Source organism: Rhamphochromis sp. 'chilingali' (genome assembly GCF_963969265.1).
Source record: "Rhamphochromis sp. 'chilingali' genome assembly, chromosome: 14".
Lineage (NCBI taxonomy): Eukaryota > Metazoa > Chordata > Actinopteri > Cichliformes > Cichlidae > Rhamphochromis > Rhamphochromis sp. 'chilingali'.
The window spans coordinates 26323240-26348782 of NC_137941.1; the positions used below are offsets into that span (position 1 = coordinate 26323240).

Genomic DNA, 25543 nt, shown 5'->3' on the forward strand with positions numbered 1-25543 from the left:
CAGCGACTGCAGACGGAGATCTCCGCCCATCAGCCGCCGCAGCAGCAGCAAACTAAGCTCACCGCGACGGTACCGCAGCAGCAGACGGGGCTCTCGGTGTCACAACAGCAGCTGCTAAAACGAGAGGGTTTTTTGGCGCCGCTGCCGCAGAGCCCTTCTCCATCCCCTCTCAGCTCTGACCGTCGCTCTCCCGCTGCTCTCCTAGCAGCGATGTGGTCGGATGATGAAGAGGAGACCGTCACCTCCGCATCATCACCGGTTTCCCCCGTCACCTCCGTTCCCTCATTAAGGAGGAGACGCCGTCGCCGGTCCTCTCCTCAGTCGGATTCCGGGACTACTGGGCAGCCGGCTGGGGTGAGTGACAAAGACACTTTCTCTGTTCACTCTGAGGCTAGTTCTCACTACTCTGAATGCAGGAATGCAAACTCTGTGACTCTTGCCGTAGACGCTAAAGGCTCACGGTCTGTAAACGTTGAATCTGAACCCGAACTTCTTATGAACCATTGTACTGCCCGGAGGGTCAACTCAGAGACAGTTTCTCCTACGTTTGGACTCATATTCGAGAAAGATCATCCTTCGCTAGTGTTTCCTAGGTCTAAAAACTCGAAGTCAGCATTTCCTGAGTTAGAGACACCTGTTTCTGTGCCCTTTACCTGTGTGTCTGCTGAGGATGATTGTTTTGCAGTTAAGCTCACCCCTGGGGCTTTACTACCTGCCCCCTTAGATGGTAAAACAGTAAAATCCAAGACTGTAAATGTTCCTGTGATAGCTCGACTCCAGCTCGTTGCTTCTGAGCCATCACCCCCGGGGATTGTCCATTCTGACGTATGTACTGATTCAAATGTTCTTGAGTCAGGGGGCTCTACACCCACCACTGTTTACCCTAGGTTTACTGCTTCCGGCGATCCGGTGGTAAAAGACTTTGTTTCATCTGCCTCTCCGGTGCACAGACCTATGTTTACATCGGCTATTAACCCCTCCTCTGTCAGTATAAGTACGGTTAGCTCCGAAGAAAGAAGCTCTAAGACTGTTGGTGTAACTAACAGTGAAGTGTTCCAATGTTTTTCTTGTGTTTATATTTGTAAGTTTCCTTTAATTGTGGAACTTTGTTTTGTAATTGGTGGTAGCGGAAGTAACGTGCAGCACGGACTGAGTTTGTGGTGACACTAGAGCAGAGAAGCATGGCGCTCTGTGAGTTCAGCTGCATCGTCCTACTGCTTTAAACTGGACTTAAGTTTTAAAGAACACATAAGTTAAGTTAAGTTAAATTAAACCCAATTGTGAACTCACCGTTGAGAGGAGTAGCGGCTCGCGCGAAGAACGGACTTTCTCCCGTTTGGTTACAGCAGGCAATGAGGTGTGTTCAGGGTGCCTCTGTTAATTTCAGTTTCAATGAAAGTGCCATAAAAGGGCATTTATGTGTCTATACCTTTATTGTTTGGATTTACTGTGATAAGAGTTATTGTAAACATGTTGCTTATTGCAATTGTTTTCTTTGGGTAGTTCTCACGATGATGATGATGATGACGACGCTGAGTGATCTTGTCGCCGAACATTGAATAAATCATCTGTAAACAAGAACTTGTCCGCGTGGTGGCTAACGGGAGCTACAGTGAGAACTCATCTGCTCCTTGTGAGTGGGCGAGAAAGAAAGGAACATAAGTCATCTCTAGCGTGTCTACAAGGGTCCCCAAGCTCCTGCCAGAAGCCAAGAACGGGTTTGCTCATCCTAACAATTCAAAGAAAGGACATATTGATCTTCTCAAGTGTGCTGCAGAAAATTAACCTGAAGACCATTTGCAAGTTTGGATGCTTTAAAGTGTTAATAAGGGTGTCCAGAAGTGGCTTCATTGTAGCTGCAAGCAAGAAGGTTCAAGTTTACAATTGATCATGAGTTTGAAAAATATGTGTCTTTAAGGGTTGTTAGTGATTTCAGACATGTGTTTAAGGGTTATAAGAATAAGCTACTAAAGCAGTCCTGGATTTTATGCAAGGTTTTATTCAAAGGAAGTAACCAAGTTTGTTACAAGCTATAAGCAGTGTTATTTTATGTTATCAGACTCCTTTACTTAGCCTAACATGTCAGTCACAAATCTCTCTAAACTGAGTGACAATCCTGAGGCAGAGACTGTGACCAGGCCTCAGCAAAACCCTCCACTGTGCAGTTCTCCTCTGCAAAATACAGATGGTCCACAAGAAGTTCGAGTAACATCAGATGTTCATCCATCAACAAGTAAGTGTGCGCAACAAAAAATTCAAAACCCACCTCGTAAAAGCCAGAGGTCAAGAACCTTAACTGAAAAGGGAAGAGGAATGTTAAACCAAAGGATTAAGGAGTTGGAGCAAAGTTTTAAGATCAAGTACGAAAAGTGGAAGGTTCTAGCAAAGGATGCTAACCATTCAATTTCTGACAATTGTTCAGATGAAGAGCTGCAAGCAATAATAAACAACATTAATACTGCTTCCAGCGAACTAAACACAGCATATGAAAACTGGCGTCAGGTGGACATTCCTGATAACAATGCACGCCGCAGAATTGATACTTGCGAGGAGGTAACAAGAACTGTTATTAAGACTGCACAAAGACGTTTGAGAGGAAAGGCACCAGTCAAACCACAGTTTAATGTAGATGAATCTTTTTTAATGTCTGAGAAATCATATGGCGTCAGTAAGCACTCACAGGTTTCCAGTCAATACAAACAGTCACACGTTGCATCAAGAGTCGCTTCTAAGTCCTCCAGTGCGTCATCCATGAGCAGACAAGAAGCTGCTGCTAAAATGGCTGCAGCCCAAGCAACACTGGAAATCCTTCATGAACAACAGTGTCAGCAAGCAGAGCTTCTGCAGCTGGAGGCTGAAGATAAAAGACAGATTGCAGAACAAACAGCTGAAGCCTGCAGACGACGTTTAAGAATGGAGGAAGAAGAAGCACAGTTACAAGCAAAACTTGAGGTTGAAAATGCTGCCAGGCGAAAGCTTTTGGAAGACAAACGCAAGGAACTGGAACGATTGGAAGCACTCAAACAGTTAAGGGTGGCTAAGGCAACCATGCAAGTGTATGAGCAAGAGCAAGATGAAGATTCAGAAGAAGAAATTAAGCAGTTACTGCATGGATGTAAAACTGAAAGCCAAAGGGAAGGGGACCGATTTCAGCACACAAGTCACATACATAACTCACCAGAGTTACACTTACCACAACAAGCTGTTATACATCCACAGCATGATGGTGGCATCGCAGCACTTGCCATGTTATTAGCAGATTCTATTAGTGCCAGTCGTCTTCCTATGCCAGAGCCGACAACATTCAGTGGTGACCCGCTAAAATATAAGAACTGGAAGGCTGCCTTTCAAACTTTAATCGAAAGAAAAAACATACCAGCCTCTGAGAAAATCTACTATTTGTGCAAGTACGTTAGTGGACCAGCTAAGAAGGCTGTTGAAAACTATTTCCTGTTAGGCACTGAGGCTGCTTATAGGGCAGCATGGGAAGTATTAGATGAGAGATTTGGAAACTCCTTCCTTATTGCCAAAGCCTTCAGAGACAAACTCAGTGCATGGCCCAGAATTGGCTCCAAGGACAGTCTGGAACTTCAGGAATTTGTGGACTTTCTACGGAGCTGTGAAGCTGCGGAAAGCCAGATTAAAGGTCTAGAGGTTCTTAATGATTGCAATGAGAATCAAAAAATCCTCTCCAAGCTCCCTGATTGGTTGACATCAAGGTGGAATAGGAAAGTGTTGACGATAGAGGAGGAGACTGGCAGATTTCCAAGCTTTAGCCAGTTTGTGCAGTTTCTCATAAGGGAAGCCAGGATCGCATGCAATCCTGTGACTTCACTCCATGCCTTGAAACAGTTCGATGGAGAAAAGGTCAAGCCACAACGAAACCAGACTCCTGCAGCTAAAGTTCTAACAACAAACACTGATGAGAAGATTGCTGCCAGCAGTTGTCTGTTTTGTGAAAGACCAGGCCACAGTCTGTACAAATGTAGAAAATTTTTGGAACGACCAATATTGGAACGACACAGGTTTGTTCAAGATAATAAGCTATGCTTTGGTTGCTTAAAGCCTGGACATCACTCGAGAGACTGTAAGTACAGAAGCACTTGCAGTACATGCCAGAAAAGGCATCCAACTTGCTTACACGATGATCAAAGAGAACAAAAGACACGAAAGACTGAAGGAATAAGGCAGGAAGCTAGACACAGAGAACAAAGCAATGAACAGCTAGAAGAAAGAGAAGCTATAGCAATAAGTGAAGCAACATCCAACAGAGTTCAGCATGACAACACCAACATTCAGACATCTACAATCATTCCTGTGTGGGTTTCAATGATGAAAGAGCCTGACAGAGAAACACTTGTGTATGCTCTCCTTGATACGCAAAGTGACACAACTTTCATTCTTGAGGAGGCAGCAGATTCTCTAAATGCAAAGGGGGAACAGGTCAAGCTAAAGTTATCTACTATGGCCTCTACAAACAAAGTTGTAGCTTGCCAAAGGATCTCTGGGTTGCAAGTTAGAGGATTCAACTCAGAGAAGAAAATAACTCTTCCTACAACCTACACAAGAAAGTTCATTCCGGCGAACAGAGACCACATACCCACACCAGAGACAGCAATGGCATGGCCCCATCTTGAGCAGATTGCAGATAGGATTGCTCCTCGTCAAGGGTGTGATGTTGGTCTACTAATTGGCTACAACTGTTCTCAGGCACTTCTTCCTAGAGAGGTGGTGTGCGGTGAAGAAAATCAACCATTTGCACAGAGAACAGACTTGGGATGGAGCATTATTGGACATGGCAGCCCATACGTAGACTGTGGAGACACTATTGGAGTGAGTCATCAAGTCATCACAAGGCAAGTGACACCGGAACTTCAGCTTCCATCAAGTCCCAAACAGGAAGTTCACTATGTATGCAGAACACAGATCAAGGAAGTCATCTCATCTGACATAATTAAAGCGCTTGAAAGTGACTTTAATGAGAGAGTTGCTGAGGACAATCACTTCTCTCAAGATGACCTCCAGTTTTTGTCGAAATTGAAACAAGGAATCAAACACAAAGAAGATGGTCATATTGAGATGCCTCTTCCATTTAAACGAGAAAGGCCGAGCTTGCCAGACAATATGGTGTGTGCTATCCATCGCCTTAAGCACCTAGAAAGGAAATTAAGGAGAAACAGCAGATATTACCAGGACTACAAAACCTTCATGGAAGAGACCATAGCGCGTGGAGATGCTGAGAAGATCCCCAAGGCTGATCTCCACAAACACCCAGTGTGGTACATCCCACACCATGGTGTTTATCACCCGCAAAAGCCTGGGAAAATCCGCATTGTTTTTGACTGTTCAGCCCGGTTTCAGGGGACATCTTTAAATGATCATCTATTGACTGGTCCAGAGCTGACAAATTCCCTTGTTGGTGTCTTGTGTCGGTTTCGCAAGGAAAAGGTTGCAATCATGTGTGACATAGAACGTATGTTCCACCAATTTCACGTGAGGGCAGAAGACCAAGATTACCTCCGCTTTCTCTGGTGGGAGAATGGAGATTTAGAAGCACAGCCAGCAGTCTATCGCATGAGAGTCCATTTGTTTGGAGCTGCTTCGTCTCCAGGCTGTGCTAATTATGGCCTCAAACATCTTGCTGCAATGGCAAGGGGGAATTTCAGCGAAGCATCCGTCCGCTTCATAGAAAGAAACTTTTATGTTGATGACGGTTTGACTAGTGTATCCACCGAAGCAAAGGGAATCCAGCTAGTGAATGAAGCAAGGGAGCTTTGCAACACTGGCAACTTAAGGTTGCATAAGTTCATTTCCAACAGTAAGCAGGTGTTGTCATCAATCCCAAAGGAAGAGTGTGCTGGAGGAGCCAACAACTTGGATATGGCTCTTCATGAACCACACATGGAGAGAGCCCTTGGTGTACAATGGTGTGTCACATCAGATGATTTCCAGTTTAGAGTGGTGGTGAAAGAAAAACCCATGAGCAGAAGAGGGGTATTGTCCACCGTGGCCTCGGTGTTTGATCCGCTTGGCTTTGTCGCACCTTTCATCCTTTTAGGAAAGAAAATCCTCCAGCAAATGTGTCTCGAGAGAGTTAGTTGGGATGATCCTCTTCCAGACCATCTGCTGCCCCAGTGGGAATCCTGGTTGAGAGGACTGCAAGATCTAGCAACCATAAAGGTACAACGATGCTACCTACCAGGAAGCTTTGGCAAAGTTGTGAAATACGAGCTGCATCATTTTTCAGATGCCAGTGCCTCAGGTTATGGAGAGTGCTCATACCTGAGAGTAATAAGCGCATCGGGAGAAGTGCACTGTTCCCTCGTGATGGGGAAAGCAAGGGTAGCTCCTTCAAAGGTAACAACTATACCAAGACTTGAGCTCTCTGCAGCAGTGGTGGCAGTGCGCACAAGTGACATGCTCCAGAGAGAGCTTGAAATGGAAGGCCTGCAGGAATACTTTTGGACTGATTCAAGGGTTGTCCTTGGCTACATCAACAATGATGCAAGGAGATTTCATGTTTTTGTAGCAAACCGTGTCCAACGTATCAAGCAGAGCACACATCCTGACCAATGGAACTACATTGCTTCAGAAGACAACCCCGCTGACCACTCTTCTAGGGGACAGACAGCAGAACAGCTCAAGGCATCTAACTGGTTTAGAGGTCCAAATTTTCTGTGGCAGCTAAACCTCCCAAGTAGTGTGTTCACAGTGGGAGAAATATCAGAAGATGACCCAGAGTTACGAAAGACTCATGTCCACAAAATTCACTCAAGGGAAGAGAGGTCACTGCTAGATCGTCTTGAAAGGTTTTCAGATTGGGCAAGAGCAGTACAAGCTGTAGCCATACTGAAACGCAGAGCAAGGGCAGCTAAAGGCCACAAACCAAGGTTTAGTGAACCCACCACTTTGCAGGAGCGTAAGGAGGCAGAAGTTTTTCTCATCAAACTGGTTCAAGCAACACACCTTGCTGAAACCATGAAGAGTCTCAAGCTTAATGGGCAAATCAAGGCAATTGACAAGGCAAATAAATTGCACAAATTAAACCCATTCCTTGATGAGCAGGGTGTACTCAGGGTTGGAGGGCGCTTAACAATGTCCAGTCTTCACCCCCATGTGAAACACCCAGCTATCCTTCCTAAAGGAAGCCATTTGGCAACACTGCTCATCAAGCATCATCATGAAAAGGTGCAGCACCAAGGTCGAGGTATGACTGTTAACGAGCTGCGAGCCAATGGTGTTTGGATTCTTGGATGCAGTAAGGCAGTCTCCTCTCATATTTACAACTGCACAAAATGCAGGAAGTTTAGACGGAACACTGAAGGACAAAGGATGGCGAACCTCCCACAAGAACGCACGGAGTTGTCTCCACCCTTCACATATTGTGGGATGGACTGCTTCGGGCCTATCTATGTCAAGGATGGCAGAAAGGAGCTTAAGCGTTATGGGCTTTTACTCACATGCATGTGCTCAAGAGCCATACATATTGAGATGCTTGAGGACTTAACAACTGATGCATTCATCAATGCCTTGCGTTCGTTTATTGCATTGCGTGGAAGTGTCAGGCAAATTCGATGTGATCAAGGCAGCAATTTCATTGGTGCAAGGCACGAGTTCGCTGAAGCCATGAAGGAGATGGATGGAGAGAACCTCAAGAAAATTGGATGTGAGTTTGTTATGAACACACCATCTGCAAGTCATAAAGGTGGGGTTTGGGAACGCCAAATACGCACCGTGCGTAATGTTCTGGCATCCGTTCTCGACCAAGCAGTTAAAAGGCTCGACAGCAGTTCGTTAAGAACCTTCCTCTACGAAGTTATGGCAATTGTGAATAGCAGGCCATTAACATCAGAGCATTTGCACAATCCATCTGGTCCAGAACCCTTGACACCTAACCACATTCTGACAATGAAGTCAAGCATTATTCCCCCACCTCCTGGAAAGTTTATCAAGGAAGATGTGTACCTGCAAAAACGATGGCGCAGAGTACAGTTCTTAGCCAACAGCTTCTGGGAACGGTGGAAAAGGGAATATCTGTTGAATCTTCAGAGCAGACAAAAATGGAACAGAGCAAGACGAAATGCGAAAGTCAATGATATTGTGCTTCTCAAGGACGATTCTGCTCCACGTAGTCAATGGAAGATGGGAAGGATCATAGATGTCTATCTGGGACAGGATGGAAAGGTGAGAAGTGTGAGGTTGTTGATCAGTGACTCAACTCTAGATGCTAGAGGAAGGCGCACCACAAAACCAACCTATCTGGAGAGACCTATTCAAAAGACTGTAACTCTACTGGAGGCTAATTGAAGAGTCACTTTGCCAATCCACAAGTTCAATTAATGTTAAATGTGATTTCTTGTTATATCCATACATGTTACGTTTTATGGGAAAATCACAGGTGATTTGGTGGGAGTGTAACTAACAGTGAAGTGTTCCAATGTTTTTCTTGTGTTTATATTTGTAAGTTTCCTTTAATTGTGGAACTTTGTTTTGTAATTGGTGGTAGCGGAAGTAACGTGCAGCACGGACTGAGTTTGTGGTGACACTAGAGCAGAGAAGCATGGCGCTCTGTGAGTTCAGCTGCATCGTCCTACTGCTTTAAACTGGACTTAAGTTTTAAAGAACACATAAGTTAAGTTAAGTTAAATTAAACCCAATTGTGAACTCACCGTTGAGAGGAGTAGCGGCTCGCGCGAAGAACGGACTTTCTCCCGTTTGGTTACAGCAGGCAATGAGGTGTGTTCAGGGTGCCTCTGTTAATTTCAGTTTCAATGAAAGTGCCATAAAAGGGCATTTATGTGTCTATACCTTTATTGTTTGGATTTACTGTGATAAGAGTTATTGTAAACATGTTGCTTATTGCAATTGTTTTCTTTGGGTAGTTCTCACGATGATGATGATGATGACGACGCTGAGTGATCTTGTCGCCGAACATTGAATAAATCATCTGTAAACAAGAACTTGTCCGCGTGGTGGCTAACGGGAGCTACAGTTGGTGCATCAGCTGATCACATTTCTCTAGAGTCTGTACACACTGAAGGTGATGCATTAGTGCCTGTAAGCCACAGCTTTAGTACACTTAACGCTACGAAGTCAGAGCGCTGTTCCTCATCCGCTCACTCAGGGCAGGGAATCGATCTCTTGCAGACTGTTCTTTCTAGGCCCGCCTCCCAGGCCCCTTGTGTTCTAGGGATAGCTGCGGCCCAGCACTCACCTGCACCTGTCTCAATTCCCCAGGTGAGGGGGGCTGGCGCCCAGCTGGTCCCTGTTCCGGTTTCCGGGTCAACTGAGGCTCTGCTGGTCCCTGCACCCGTATCGGCTCCTCGGGTGGGGACAGCAGCCGCCCAGTCCCTGCCGAAATCTGTGCCAACCGCTGAGGTGGGGCCCGCCAGGACCCAGCCAGTCTCTGCACCTGTACCTACTCCTCAGGTGGGAGCGACTGGTGTCCAGCAGGTGCCTGCACCTTTCAACTGCGTTGTAGGCCCAGGGGAACTGACACTGCCACCTGTCCTACATCCGCTCCCACACCCATCATTGCACTCAGCGGCACAGGATGCCCCTCAGTCAGTCATTCAACCCATAACCCTGCCATTAATACACTCTGTAGCTGAGCCATTAGCCGCCCGATCCGCAGCCACTTCAGCCACTCCTCCACCCGTCACACCTCCACTACAACCATCACTGCAGTCTCTAGCGCAGTCTCCTGCAGCTCTGCTTTCCCCAGTGCAGTCTCCAGTGTCCCCAGTGCAGTCTCCAGTGTCCCCAGTGCAGTCTCCAGTGTCCCCAGTGCAGCCTCCTTTAGCACAGTCACCCACTCAACCACCAGCACCACAACCGTCACTACCTCTAGTTCATTCCCCTGTGAAGTCATTAACTCCACCACCTACTCCACTCTCACCACCACCGTTACTACAGACATCAGTTCAGTCCCCTGTGCAGTCATTTACTTCTCCACCGTTAGCAGCTCAGGTCCCCGTGTGTCCAGCAGCTCAGGTCCCCGTGTGTCCAGCAGCTCAGGTCCCCGTGTGTCCAGCAGCTCAGCTCGCACCTGAACCTTTGGCCCAGTTCCCCGTAGCAGTGCAGTTTTCTAGCCAGCTTAACGTTGAGCCCGGGGTCCCAATTCTCTCTGGCTCTACATCGGCTCCTGCTGGAAGCTCGGATGAGCTCATCCAGCACTCCGTGGCTCCCGTGCCGCCATCTACCTCGTCCGCTGGGGGTTCCAGTGAGCCCAGCCAGCACCTCCTCGTCTCCGCTGGAGGGTCCGAGGGGCCCGTTCAGCCTCCTGTCTCCGCTGGAGGGTCCGAGGAGCCCGTTCAGCCACCTGTCTCCGCTGGAGGGCCCGAGGAGCCCGTTCAGCCACCTGTCTCCGCTGGAGGGCCCGAGGAGCCCGTTCAGCCACCTGTCTCCGCTGGAGGGCCCGAGGAGCCCGTTCAGCCTTCTGCCACGTCAGCTGGAGGGCCCGAGGAGCCTGTTCAGCCTTCAGCCTCTGCAGCTCCGCCTGGTCCAGCCTCAGCCTCTGCAGCTCCGCCTGGTCCAGCCTCAGCCTCTGCAACCTCGTCTGGTCCGGCCTCCGAGTCTTCGTCCTCGTCTGGTCCAGCCTCCGAGTCTTCGTCCTCGTCTGGTCCAGCCTCAGCCTGTGTTTCGCCTGGTCCGGCCCCCGCATCGCCACCGTCTGGTCCTGCCTCGTCTGGTCCTGCCTCGTCTGGTCCTGCCTCGTCTGGTCCTGCCTCGACTGGTCCTGTGCCCACCAGGCCATGGCCAGCACGCCTGAGACTGGAGGGCCCCCGCTGCCTTCCGCGCGGTCGGCCCCCTGAACTGCTCCGTCGTCTCCTTCGCCGCCGCCGCTGCCTTCCGTGCGGTCGGCCCCCTGAACTGCTCCGTCGTCGTCGTCCCCTTCGCCATCGCCGCTGCCTTCCGCACGGCCGGCCTCCGGACCGGCTCTGTCGCCTGTGTCGCCCACCTGGTCGGCCCCCCGACCGTGTGACCCGTGTACTCTTGTGCCTGTGGTCTCTGGGTCGGCCCCCTGTACTTTATTTTTTGGTCTTGTGCTCCTGTGTTTTCTGTTGTTCGTTTTTGTTTTTTGTTCCGCGCCCTCCGTCCTGGGCCCCCGCCGCCCGCCCTGGGTCGTTTTCTGTTTGGTTTTTGTTTTCCTGTGTTTGGGCTGTCTGGAGCCAGCCCTTGAGGGGGGGGGTACTGTCATGGTCCTGGGTCATTTTGACCCAGTGTTCTTAGTTTTTCTGTAGTTTTGTATTTTGTTTCTTATGTCCATTGGATTGTTTGGTTTGGTATTTGGATTCCCCCCTGTGTCCATGTTTTTATTGTGGTGTTTGCTCTGGTACCGTGTTCCCATCCTATGTGTTCTGTGTTCTCCTCATCCCCTCGTATTCATCCTTCTTCTCTGCCTCTCTCTCTGCCTCTCTCTCTCCGTGCTCATCTCTGTGTACTGTGTTGTGTTTAAGGTCCACATCTTGGTGTCAGTATCGTCAGTTTCGTGTCCTCCCTGCTCGGCCATGAGTAATTGTCTTCAGCTGTGTTCCCCGTGTGTTCCCACTTCCCTCGTTACCTTCTGTGTATTTATGTCAGAGTGTCCCTTTGTTCTGTGTTGCGTCGTCCCTCTAGGTTGTGTGCATTTTCCGTGTCTTCCCAGCGCCTCAGCTTTTAGTTGCTCCCAGTATAGTTTTGTATGACTTCTTATGTTCCTGTTAATAAAGACCGGCCTTTGAGTTCATCCCCGTGTGTCTAGAGCCGTGCATTTGGGTCCTCTCTTGCCTTCACACAGCCGCCGCATGACATAAACTTAATAAATTCTGTTTTCGTGGATGTTAAACTTAATTTTTACACCTGGTAGAGCAGGCACACTCATCATTTTATTAAAGATAAAAGAATTTACACAGTTTGTAACTGTGATGCAACAGTATTAATTTGACTTATTAATTGTTTATTATTATTAAGTATTAATTGTGCCTGAAGCGGAGTTTTGACCTGGAAATGGCGAATGACGTCAGACTTATAGACCGGACAAGGAACTCTGGCCACTGAGTGTAGGCTTTAAATCCAGTATTTACCTCAGTTATCAATATGCCGGGTCTCCATGTGTAGTTACTGTAGAGGACACTGTAAAAGTTGTGATGAGTCGGTGGAGCTCAGGATATCGGGTATGGAGGACCACAAGAGCCACACACATCGAAATAAAGAATTTTATGCTTGAATATTGAATTGTAGAACAAATTATGCATTTTTAAATTCATTTACGAAGTCATATTTAAATTAGTAATGTTTGAATGAATAAAATAAAGTAATTTATTATTTAAAAATTTAATTTAAAATAGTGCTGTCAGCACTTTCAATACTTGAAATGTGCAATTCACTTGTATTTTTATTTTTTATCCCTATTTATTCTATTTATCCCCTTTGTATATTTTATTTATATTTGTCTCTGTATTTATATATGTGTGTGTGTGTGTGTGTATATATATATATATACATATATATATATATATATATATATAACAATTCTGTAACTGTAACTTCGGTCATTGCTGTGCTTTTTGGAAGTCGAATTTCCCAGAGGAACCCACCCGAGGGATTAATAAAGTTCTATCTTATCTTATCTTATCTTATTAATCTCGTTAAAATGACGTTAACGCCATAACTGAATTAACGTGGCAAATCTCCGTTAGCAGGTTAACGCGGATCGCCCCGTGCGTGGGGCTGCACGATGCAAACACATTAACGAGCTAACTGCGCTAACGCGTTGACGGCGTGCAGCCCCACGCACGGGGCGATCTGCACTAACTACTTATATAGTATTTGTATTTGTATTCTATTTTTATCTTATTGTATATTTATTTTATTTTATTCTACTGTATATAGTATTTTATTTTATTCTATTCTGTACAGTTGTGTACTGTATTTATTCTTATTGTATTCTAATTTTTGCCTCATAACTTTTGCACTGTCCACTTCCTGCTGTGACAAAACAAATTTCCCACGTGTGGGACTAATAAAGGTTATCTTATCTTATCTTATCTTAACTCACTAACTGTTATTTGCCACGTTAATGCGGTTATGATGTTAACGTCATTTTAACGAGATAAACGCTGACAAAACGCTTTAAAATAAAAACACTATATTTCAAAATGAATGATTAATCCATTTAAAAAAAAACTTCAAATCAAAAAAGAATTTCACAAAAAAAGAATTAAACTCTAAATAAAAACCTCCTTTCAAAAACCATTTTCGAATTCCAATTAAAAAACTGATTTTCAAAATTGTTTTTAAAACACAATTTAAAAAAGAGACATAAGTAAATGGATTAAAAATCAAACATTTATTTCTGACATTTAAAATGGCGATTCCACTCCTCACTCCCCATTTACCTTTCCTGTTAGCTCACGGATTAGCTATTATATTAGCTATTGGATTAGCTTTCTCATTTCTGAAATACCGAAGCAATGCAAATTAGCCACGCGGCTTTCTGTAAGGAGCTCCCTGATTGGTTGGACAGACACAGGCTGGCTAACTGGGTGAGAATGTAAACAAACTGTTTATCAGAGGGAAATGGCAAATTTTAGGATACTCAAGCCTAACATTAGCCACCATAATGTTAGCTTATAACCAACTATTGCTCATTGTCAGCTGTTCCATTCAGGTTTGCATGTCTACTCTGCAGACAATAACTAACTCTGACAATAGCTATAATAAATCGCCATATTTATCCACGTTTTCTTGTATCAGATCCCTGATTCAGTTCAGGAGAGGTGTCTTGAGGTCATATCTCAAGACACCGCTTTTAAATGAGATATTGATTGTGTTTTCTTTTTTCTCTTTATTGGTGAAGGGAACCATCTTCTCACATGTTAAAACACTGATGTGATCCTTCATATCTTGTTTTTGAAGGTACTTTCGCAGCACTCGCCTATGAGGTCACCATCACCATGGAATACATTGTTAAAACCCCTGCACGGGTTCATATTTACCTCAGTTAGGACAGTTATAGTTTGAAACTGATGACAATAAATGACAAGCTTGGGTAGAGAAACATTCTTTTATCATTCTTATATACAAATGAAAACAATACTTTAACTATTTTTCATGTGTATGTGTTTACTAAATATGTTGTAGTTTGATTCATGCCCTGCTCACTAACAGAAAGGGCAGAGCATATGACCTCTGATACAAACTGAAACCAGGGTACAATCAAGATATTTTGGCCTTACTGTATGGGAGCTTTCCTATTGTACATCTTCATATTCAGTCTGTGGTTTGGGCACTTTGTGACTCTTTGTGTGCTCAAGACAACTACAACTGTACATCAAGGCAACTTTATCAGGGGTTACATCATGATTGACCATCCTGTGTAAAAACCCCAAAACCTTTAAGCTAGCCACTTTCAGTTTAAAGTAAAGAGAGATTCGCTACTTCCATACCTTTTTAAAAAAAAATACCTTTCATGTTTTCATTTAATTCAGTGAACAAGTTTCACAGTATAAGAGAAAGCTGAGCCACCATGTTGGTCCAATTTAAAATATGGGAACCGACAGCCCATGAGACTGTCCTTGTCCAGCCAGTAGCTAGATGCCTGCATGTTAATGGGAGGCTGTAGGACAGGGAGAACACATATCAGTCATCTCTTGTGATGGATTCTAGTGGCACACCCATTCTGTATCCATTAGTAGAAAGTAGCATGATCCCTTGCATCAAAAAGCACTCCTGTGGAAACACAATGCACAAACCTGACTTCTGTACTCGCCAGCCACTAAACTCCATGATCAACCTCGCACAGGTTAGTTAGGTTATTGTTATTGAATCAGCTGTGAGGGCAGTCAGCAGATGTTCACTTTCTGACTGACTGTTCTGTCGTGTTAAGCTGATTTTGTATAAGATTTTTTTAAGCCTATGGCCTGTCCAGGCTCACAGCGCTTTTTAAAGAGATTTTTAAGTCCTAGCTGTAACTTTTATCAAACATGTTTAACACCAATACTATGACAATATAGACTCCACAGAGAGATTGACAATGATATGAAAGTCAGACCAGGTTGTTTAGTTTCCTTTTTTAGGTTTACAGCCAAGATTACTGTATAGAGTTAACATCAAGCAAGTGAAGAGAGCTTTCGAAGTAGCCATGTTTGCTGAAATTTGACCAGTGGTCAGATGGTCATCAGCTGTAGTTGTTCAATTATGTCAGAGTTCAAAGCATTTGATCATTCAGTCATTTGAGAATCTCTTGTTGGGTAAATATCCAGTGAGAAAAGGAGAAGATAGGGATGTAGTACTCTTTATAACGGTATGCCATCAGACAAACATCACAACAGTTGCTCAATTAACACTAAAGACGTCAGCGACAAAAGAAATATTACAAGGTCAGACAGAGAGGCTCTCCAGTCACATTGTCGATCTGCAAATTAGGCTATATTTAAAAGTTCTCAGTTAACAAAAATGCACAGATGAACACTGACGCAAAACTAACTTCACACTGATAAGGGGAAAAGCACACACGAGCACAGACATCTATGGGACACACCGGGTCACTTACTCTGTCCTCTGCGCAGTATGTAAACACTTTCTGCCTCGTTGCCGCCATGTAAGTGCTGCGTGGGCCTAGGCACCAAGATCTGCCCGTCTGACTGCAGAGCAGCTGAAGAGACAGATGGACTGCTGAATTAGGAGTCTATTTATGTGCTATAAAGCTTGTAAAAGTAAGAGGCAACAAGTGCAGAGAGGCAAAATGTGAGTGAGAGAATGTCACTTTGGGTAGTGGCATTGGAGCTGTGAGTCCCAGCGCTGTGACTCAGTCCACAGGCCGAGGTTGCCTGTCATCTGCCTGTCTTTGTGTCATCCTTTTAGTCTTTTGTAATGGTCTGAAAATGCAGAAATGGCAGTACAGCAAATGTTGCTATCAGTCTTATTTGTTTTCCACATGGACCCTAAAGCCTCTGGTATACTTGCTTCCAGGTAACAGTGGGAGTTTGGCTGTTTCGCTGTGTGCAGCCTGAACGATGAGTCTTACAAGTAGCATGCCCATGAGATACAGTCAGGATAGCTAGTTTTTATCTACCCGTAAAATACTTTGGGAAATGTCCATCCTAATTTTCAGCTGTCAAAGGCAGCATATTTTCACATTTGATAGGAAAATTAAAAGATCATTACCATTTACTTTAGAATAAAATCTCATATTACGTGTGTGTCGTGTATCTTAGCTTCATAGAAGGGTGGTAGTGAAATCAGACTATCAACAACAATGAAAGTCCTAAAAGATGATTGATAAACCAAACATCAGGAGACAAGAAGATACCAAGTTGATAAACTTATAAAGGCAAAAAGAGTTAATACTTTAATAAAAGGAGAGAAAAAAAATCAGACACGAAATCAGAAATTAGGATGGGAAAACAACAAAGGTAGGAAACTCAAAAGCAATAGACTACATGAGAAATAACCTTAAAATAAAACAAACTAACTGAAAAATTCATGACATACACAGACATAAAAAGGTCAAATAAATAGGTAAAATACTATAAAATTAGGAAAAAAAATGAAGGACATGCAGAACATGGTACACATTGTTGGTCATTTAGGATTCTCAAAGTAGGTATTCTTGTGTGGGTGAAGGAATTACTCTTTACCTTTGTATATTCATGTTTATCCTCTTTGGGGGGTACAAAGTACAAAGGCCTGAACAAGCAGTGTGTACATGAGCAAATGCATCATGAGTTCATCTTAGGAAGCCTGCATACAAGTGACAGTAACTGAGCATAATAACTTCACTTTATCTTCATCATATTTGTAAAAATGAATGAATAACATTAACCTAACCTGTGTGAGGTTGATCACCGAGTTTAGTGGTTGGCGAGTACAGTCTGTGGCAGCTTCAGTGTTTAGAGTCCCACAGTTGTTAGAGCCTGCACTACCACCTGGTGGTAGACTGGTATAACCTTACTGTACTGGTTAGATTTCAGGTATGGCCTCATATTGTTATGCATGTTTTTTTTCGGTACGTTTCATCTTCATCATTTGTGTCAGAAGAAAAGTCATATTTGCCCAAGTCTATGCTCCTTGGACAACTTTATAAAGACTGTTTCACTGCATGTGATATGTTGCATTCTGATGCTGTGTTGCATTCTCATTTGAAACAATATCTACCTGAACATATAACAGAATTCTTAATTGCACCCACTGATTGTGCAGTTAAACTTCTGTGCTCATTAAAGATCCAAAAATGAGGCTCTTATTTTGATAAGGTTTCTGGGAATCGATTTTGTTCTTAAATACTGAACAGTATATGCATCAGGAGGTCTCCATCAACACTGATGTTCACTCACTGTTGCTGCGTCTACCACTGTCTTTTCCCCCTCAAATCAATGATGGACCATAGAAGCCCGTTCCATCGATGCAGGCATCTCTATTCAGACCGAAGTGGCCTGTGCTCCCATTACAGGTACCACAACAAGCTTGTATCATTGCATTGATGTAATCATAATGGGTCAAGAGTCCTGCGGGCTGTAGCCTCCCGCTCCCTTGGTGGTTGCTTCTTTATGTTGTGTTGATGTGAGTTCATGGTCTTTTGGCTGTAGCTCGGTGAATGACAGTGGTGCTTTGTGAGTGTATTTGGTTTTAATGCAGCATCTTACCGGCTTCCTTTACCTATAAGGCACTTGAGATATTTGTATTTGGATTATTGTTGTGAAGTTATCAGCTGTGCTCATGTTACTCGTTGCAATTAACCACCATCCTCATCCAGCACTGTTGTTATTCTGCTAAATGCCCTTTTCAAATCTCTCTTTTCTGTTCCATCCCCCTTTGCCCTGTTGTGAATCTGTACAGGGATGAATGGGAAAAGCATCCTGTCTGCAATAAGCCGACACACACCAGAGCACTCCAGTGTGATGAGCACAGCGGGTTCAGGAGCGACCACCTCCCCTTGTTCATCTCGTTCCTCTTCACAGCGTTCAGGGACAGGGGCTCACACGCCTGGGGGGCCACACCTATCACCCTGCACCCGAGTCAAAACCTTAGAAGGCAGCAGCAATGCCCTGACCCCTAACCCTGGTCCTGCCAAGTCACCAGTCTCCCCTAAGCTTTCACCAGGTAAGATCAGCCACAATACTGTTTTACTTCTTTTTGTTGGGCTTATAAAGTTGCCTCTCACCAGCGTGATTACAGCACAACAGATCATACTGGTATGAGTGGTAATCATGAGGCGTACAAGTGTGTCTTGGCAGGAAACTAAAACTTATCAGGAAGTGAACACATCTGCTTCAGGGGTATGATACAAATATTAAAAAATCTGTGTCCCTTAGTCTTCCAGTTTTAAACTCCAAATAGCAGTTTAACAAGAAACTTGCTTAGTTAAAGAACAAAACACATTTTAGTTAAATCTTCAGGGTTGTGGTCAAATATGGATTTTTGTTTAGGGGGTGTTTCAGCCAAATCACCCAGGAGTCTCTTAAATACCAGTGATAATAAGACATCATACTCTCTGAATGCCACAGGGAGGACTTTTTTCATTTCTTTGGTGGTTTATGAAAGGAAAAGTGATAATACTGCGCCACAGCTCCTCACAACCATATCAAGAGCACAAAAAAAAATCATGTAGCCATCTGTTTTTAAAACATACAAATAATATAGTTTGTAATGTAAAAGTGTGATTTCAAAAAATTATGAGAAAATCTCAAACTAAACAGTATTTAAAAAAAACAAAAAAAAACCTAAACAGCATACATTTTTACAGTATAATAAAAGAATTACTTCTGACTAGTGCAGAGAGACATGCAGATGTAAATGTTTCAGTTTAAATGATAAGTTAAATAGTGTTAGGATATTTAAGTCAACTTTAGCATCCTTTTAAGCGCTTGAATGTGACAACATGTGGTTAGATTTTAGTAAAGACTGTTTCTTTAGAGTCTGTTACTGATTACACTGGGCTCAATAAAAGTGCAATGGCAAGCAGCTCGCGCTGTTATACCGTAAATCCTGTATTTCATACACAGGGGTTAAAGTGGAATTTAGCAGAGGGGGGAACACTGTGGTGGTGCAGCATGAGGAAAAGATTCACTTACAAATAAGTAATGTAAAAGCTTGTATTGTAAACTCCAGTAGTTTTTACTTTGTGTACAGGCTGTGGTCAGCTGACCTGTGCTGCTGATTTTCTGCACTTTGTGGCTTTAGCCAGTTGAGTTCAACAAGATACAAGCAAATATTTCATACGCTGTCATGGCTTTAAAAGCTCTATGCAGCATAATGCTAGTATAAAAGGCTTGGTGAGTGAATCTAATCAGCATCGATACCTTAAATATACTTTGATCTTTGCTTGATGGCTCTTGGTGTAAACTAATACAAAATGATCATACATTTTGATTTACAAGAGGCCTAATAAAAAAAATTAAGAAAGAAAAAAGCAATGTATCATGTGTACATCCAATACCCAATTTTTTTTTTTTTTTTAAATCCAAAACTATTTAAAGATGATTTCAGACATTAATTCCAGGTTATTGAACGTCACTTTCAGCTCAGTCCTTGGCTTTCACTTTCCTGTCCTGTCCTTCTTACATTAATGTCTATTGTCTCCCTGGAATAAGCTACCAAGATACAAAGTGTTATAAACTGCACTGGAAATGGGTTTGTGTTTGTTGATATTTGTTGAGCTGTATGAAAAGACAAGGAAATCATATGCTGTGTGAGAAACATTCTCACTCTAACTAGATGATAAAGTACCACAAAACCAACTTTGACCACCATGAATGTATCAGAGGGGTGAGGAGAAAAAAGCAGTGCATTGAGGGTGTATCATTGTTATATCATTGTTTTCTCAGTTACTCCATCAGCTGGAAGGAACACCACACAAGAATGAGATGCAGCAGAGAAAAAATGAACTCACTTGACAGGATCCTGTATTGACCTGTCAGATTTAATTACTCATGTACTGGAACGCTGTTCCTCCACTTTAACCCCTTCTGTACAGCACAGTGCTTTAACCTTTATGGTGTGAAACCACATAGTTATAGATTAGTCTATGTGCACTGTAAAATAACAGCACTGACTGTATTTTACTGTAATGTAGTGTGGAACGTGTAGCTTAGTGTAGTGCAGATACTGTTAGCAGCACATTTCCTCATGAGCTGTCCTTTGCATCTTTTATAAGAAATAATTTTTTAATTTATTTGATCATCCATGGCTTAGCTCGCAAACAGGTGAGGTGACAAATCAGGACAAAGCTTGTTGTCTGAAACCAGAAAAAAAAATCAGGATATAGATTCGAATCAGTGAATTCATGATGTAGCCATATTTTATTTCAAAATTCCAGTTCTAAAACTAATGACTAAAAAATGAATTCAGCACATATATTTCGATATGTAAATCGCAACAGGGTTAAAGTATGCATCTCACATCATGGCCACAGTGCAAAACACAAAAAATAGTTCTCCTTAATAATAATAATAATAATAATAATTAGAGCTAATAAAGCTACCTAATATAAGCAAATAAAATTAACTAAAACTAAACTAACTAATCAGATTTAATTGACAACAATATGTCCTCTCAATAATATGATTTATCACAGTTTTTGTATTAAAGTGTGTCATACTCAGACTCAGAATGCAGGTCAGTGAGTTTATTTACAGTCTTTCAAAAAAGACAAAAACATCTACAGTCTCTATGCACAGTATCCAAGCCGACAGTCCAAGCAGTCTTTAGACTCGATAACGAAACAGACTTTTCTCTCCAACTTACACTCACAAATCCTCCTTGAGGAAAACAAAGGGAGCCTTTTGATATCCAGATGAGGGGCAGGTCAGTCGATTGCCACAGATGTGCTAGGCCAGAAGGTGGGGACCAAGAGGATCCCGCGTTTGAAAGGTGCGGTAACCACACAAAAGCACACAAACAGATAGGCAGAGAGAGGAGACAGAGAACCAAGGTGGAGAGAGAGAAAAACTGGCAGGAGTACCAGGAGGAGTGAAACCCAAAGAAAAAAAATCTTTTCACACCCAGCAGGTAAACTGAGGGCCACCATCCGACATGATATCCCAAAGGAATCCGATGCAGCTGGAAGACATGATTGGTCATTAGCTAGGCTGTCTCCAGTGTGGATTGCAGTTGGGTAAGGTGATGAAGTGGGCTGCTTTAGAAAACCAGTCAACAACAGTAAGGATGACTGTGTTACATGCTGAGGGGGAAAGGCTGGTGCTGAAGTCCAGGGGTATGTGGGACCAAGGTCACCTGAGCATAGGAACAGGTCAAATGTATAGAGCAAGAAGCCTTGTTTTTGGGACAAACCTGGCAAGTAGACATATATTCCCAGCCATCTTTCTTGAGAGAGGGCCACCAGAAAAGACGGAGGAAGGTTATCATGTGGTCAGTGCAGAGATAGCAAATGAACCTGGCTGTATGCCCCCAGTGGATGATGTGAGCCAGAGGATGGTAAAAACAAATTATAGGTGGTCTGTTACTCTGGTCTGGTTCCTCCTGTTGAACATTATGGATCAGGGAGTCAATCTCCAACATCAGAGTTCCAACAATACAGGAGGGTGGCAGAATCGTAGTCTCCTCTGCCGAGGCATCCGAGGGTAAGAACTGATGGGACAGGACTTCGGGTTTGTCATTCCAGGAGATGGGGCTATAAGTAATGACAAAGTAGAAGTGTGCAAAGAAAAGGCCCCACCTGCCCCGCCAGTATCCCCACCTTTACTGCCAGGCTCCATCTTTTAAACCCAGACCTTCCCACAATGTGGGGCCCGCCCCCTAGTGGGGGCGCAGAGCCATGGCAAGGGGCGCGCGGGATGAAAAGGGGGGAAAAAAACAAAACGCTTGGACACTGCTAGCACGGGCGCCTACAGAAACGCAAAGCAGGAGATGAAGCATAGCTGAATGTGTTTCCAAACCAACTTCTTTCTAAGCCAAAGACTAGAAAATATAATGAAGCATATCTTCCCTTTGGCTTCACCTGCACAAGTGCCGAGGTAGGTCTCCCCTGCAGGATTAATTTTCCCTTCGTCGGGAGCACGTGCTGGGCTGTTCAAATCACGGACAAACAGTAACCCACATTCCTGATTTTTAGTTCACAAACACTTGTTGTAATGACTAACTACTCCTGATATTTTGGAGATGTTAGCTCTTTATACAGTAAAGTTACAGTGGGATACAAATAATATCAGGCTGATCCTGCCACAATTTGTTCCCCGGTTCAAATCACGGACAAACAGCATCCAACAGCTGTTTATGTTTTTAAACCCATTTTGCACAGAGAGGCATTTTTTGAAAAATGTATTGATAGCAATGTTGAATATTATTACACAGGAAAAAAACAACTACACGCAAAATAATTACACCGTGACGCCTCTGCCTTTTTAAATGGAGGGACAGTAACTGCGTGTGTATGTAAGCGTGTAAAACCTGAAGATAGTCAGATTAACAGTATTTCGTCTCTATCTGCCATTCTGCAATTCATCTCATGTAAACAATGACGTGCGCACAGCGTGACGTGAAAAAAGGCACATACCTTTGACGTCGTGTGACGAACTCTGTATTCCTCGTCCACACATAAACACAAAAAAGGAGTTTTAAAAAAAAAATCTCAGTTTTCGGTGATTCGAAACACCGTTTGTGTGGACGAAACAGCTGCGTTTTCAAAAATACCCGCGTAGGTGCGGACGTAGCGTAAAAGAGTTAGTAGTTTATTTTATTACTACCTGTAATTTATTGCAGATTACGTCTATTTGCTTAATTGTTTACTAAATGTTTGAGGTGTGAAATAAACCGCAATGGAGCAAAATATGGGTGTGTGTGGTTGGAGGATGTGTGCGCGCGTGCACATTTTTCTTGTAAAACAAAGGGGGGCCCAGCAAAAGAAGTTTGGGAACCACTGTTTTAACCGGTGAGAACAGACATCAATGAAAATGCCTTTTTTTGCTAGTGTACAAGCACTCACCAGCCTGGATGCGCTTGAGATGTTTGACAGGAGATAGATGAATACAACCCAGCTACATGGGCTGTTCTCCACACTCTGTTTCTCCTTCCAAGTCTGCTCGTTGCTCTGAGGAAATGGTGCCGAGACTGGACGTTTTCTTGTGTGCAGGTCCCCGGGATTCGTAGTCCTTCCTCGGATGAAGTTCCCGCATTCAATTGTCCACCCTGATAAACGAAGTCAGTCTATCATTTCATCGACAGAGGCAGCCTCTTCAGCCAATATCCAAAAGTCCACTGAAAAATCATCCATACTCTGCTTACCTTGACGCAGGGAGAAGCTTTGTGTCTCGCCAGCTGAGCTTCCTGCTGAACGAGCCAGTGACAAGAACAGAGTTGAGTCCGCTGAGTCTGTTTATGGCTTGAGCTTGAGCAGGCAGGACTCAACCGCAGACTCAGAATGCAGTTCGGTGAACGCTTTCAATGTTGAAGTAACAGAATAAGCCATGTGTTTAGTGTGTGCTGCAATGTGGAATTGATTTAACTTGAATTGTTTCATCTAGGTGCTGGTAATCCAATTACATCCCCTCACATGGCTTCTGTTGCAGCTGTACAGCGAGGTGTTTTGTCCACCGGTTCTCCACTGTCTCAGGGACATGCACAGTGATTGGGGTTCTCCAAAGTGTCATACGAATGCTTAAATGTATAATTTACTGGTGCTTTTACTGTGTATGCTTAATGAGGAAACTCAGCGGAGTAGAAAGAGTGATGGGTGCTATGAGTAGCTTTGAAAGTTTATGTTGTACATCAACAGAGAGGACCCACTCTGAGAAGCATTTGTCACTGCGGAGGAGCCCATCACCTCAGCGAGCCTCCCCACTGCCGTCACCCCAGGTGGTCTTTCTCAAGGACATTGTCTGCTACCTTTCCCTGCTGGAGAGGGGGACGCCTGAAGACAAGTTGGAGTGTAAGTGACAGTGATGGAAGTGTGTTTGTGTGTGTGTGGGTGTGTGGGGAGTATGATAGAGGTGGGAGCAGCTGACATGTGCAGTGTGTGTGGCCTCTAAAGCTAGCCTGCTAGCTCAGGTTGACAGAAAGTAAGTAATAAGGCTATTCCCTCCATCTGGCTGTGTCAACAGTGCCTTAGATACACCACTAACAGCTCCCTCAAAGGGCAGGTCAGTGACATGCTTTACTGTCTGTGGCTATATTGGCACTGACTATCAAGGCTAATCTTCTAATTAGTTCCTTTGCTGCGGTACAGAAGAAGCACTTCTTTAACCCAGTGGCCATCTGGATAGAGTCCAGGAATGAATGTTTCAGCTTCCGAGAGCTACTAATTATCTGAGTCATCATGGGATCTCTGTTCTCTCCTTTCCCTCTAGTCATGTTCCGGCTGTACGACACAGACGGCAATGGGGTCCTGGACAGCTCGGTAAGTGGACTCCATTTGCTTTTGCATCTCCCTCATGTTTCCTCTCCGTCTCTCTCAGCCTCTCCCTGTCTTTCCGTCTCTGTGTTTTGTTCCTTCTCTTTTCACTTTGTACACAGCAGCTCCAAGAATAGTAACCTCGACATTCAGTGACAGCCTTGTGTTTACATAAGATCATCTGTAATGGATCTCTTAAGTTTAATATTAGCCACGTGTCACAGAGATCACATAAACAGACAGATACAGGTTATACAAAGAGGGAAATACATAAAACATTCAGACTTTGTTTTACTTTGCATTTCATGTTCGGAACAATTCCGATAACAATGGCTAAAAAACATGTTCAGGAAAAGACTGGTATTTGCTCCGTGCTTGAAATGAGAAGCTATTCTAAAAGCTAAAATGATAGTTTCTCTGTCCTGTAAGTTATGCTTTGTCTTTACATAGGAGCTGGATCGCATCATTAATCAGATGGTGCATGTGGCAGAGTATCTGGAGTGGGATTCAACAGAACTACGACCGGTGAGCAAACACACTCCCAGTTGCAATAAAGTCTGATGGTGAACAGAAAGAGAAACATCTATTGAGGCCTCTATGCGAATGTCTATGCATCCTTGATGTCTCCCAAAACCTAAGCTGACACCCATAAAGTGGATTTTAATTCCAAAAAGTAAAGTAAAGTTAAGACCCAGTGAGAACATATATCTAATTTTGTACACAATGTATAAAAACCACTTTATCCCACTTTATTCTGAGGTTTTCTGACATTTAGAGGGAATTATTACACTAACTCTGCATTTCAGTTGCGTCATATTTGCCTGATCTAAAATCCACTGTGATGTGCAAAATTACAGACATATGTATCATAGTCAAATACTTATGGGCTGAAGTGTACCTGTGTATCTTTAGATATTGAAAGAGATGATGGAAGAGATCGACTACGACCGAGATGGGACGGTCACCTTAGATGAGTGGATCAGAGGAGGCCTCACCACCATCCCTTTACTTGTCCTGCTGGGCATGGATACGGTATGTGCTTGGAAAAGTGTATGTTTACTTTGTTCTTGCAGTGTTTGAAAGCATTTCTATACTATTCTGGTGTTTTTTTATTGAACTGTAGGGTTCTTACTCACCTACACGAACTGTTAAGGTTTTAGATTTTAGACCAGGGGTCGGCAACCTTTCTGATGATGAGTGCCATCTAAACTTTCC

At 43.7% G+C, this 25543-nt stretch overlaps 1 protein-coding gene across 1 annotated transcript in view; it reads left to right on the forward strand.

Annotated features, from left to right (window-relative positions):
• dgkg (diacylglycerol kinase, gamma) overlaps positions 1–25543 on the forward strand; it is a 185885-nt gene that overhangs the window by 48221 nt on the left and 112121 nt on the right. The window contains exons 5-9 of the mRNA XM_080902601.1: positions 17821–18084; positions 23714–23866; positions 24285–24334; positions 24779–24853; positions 25241–25360. Of these exons, the coding sequence (XP_080758727.1) occupies positions 17821–18084; positions 23714–23866; positions 24285–24334; positions 24779–24853; positions 25241–25360 (662 nt within the window). The remainder of the gene's footprint in view (positions 1–17820; positions 18085–23713; positions 23867–24284; positions 24335–24778; positions 24854–25240; positions 25361–25543) is intronic.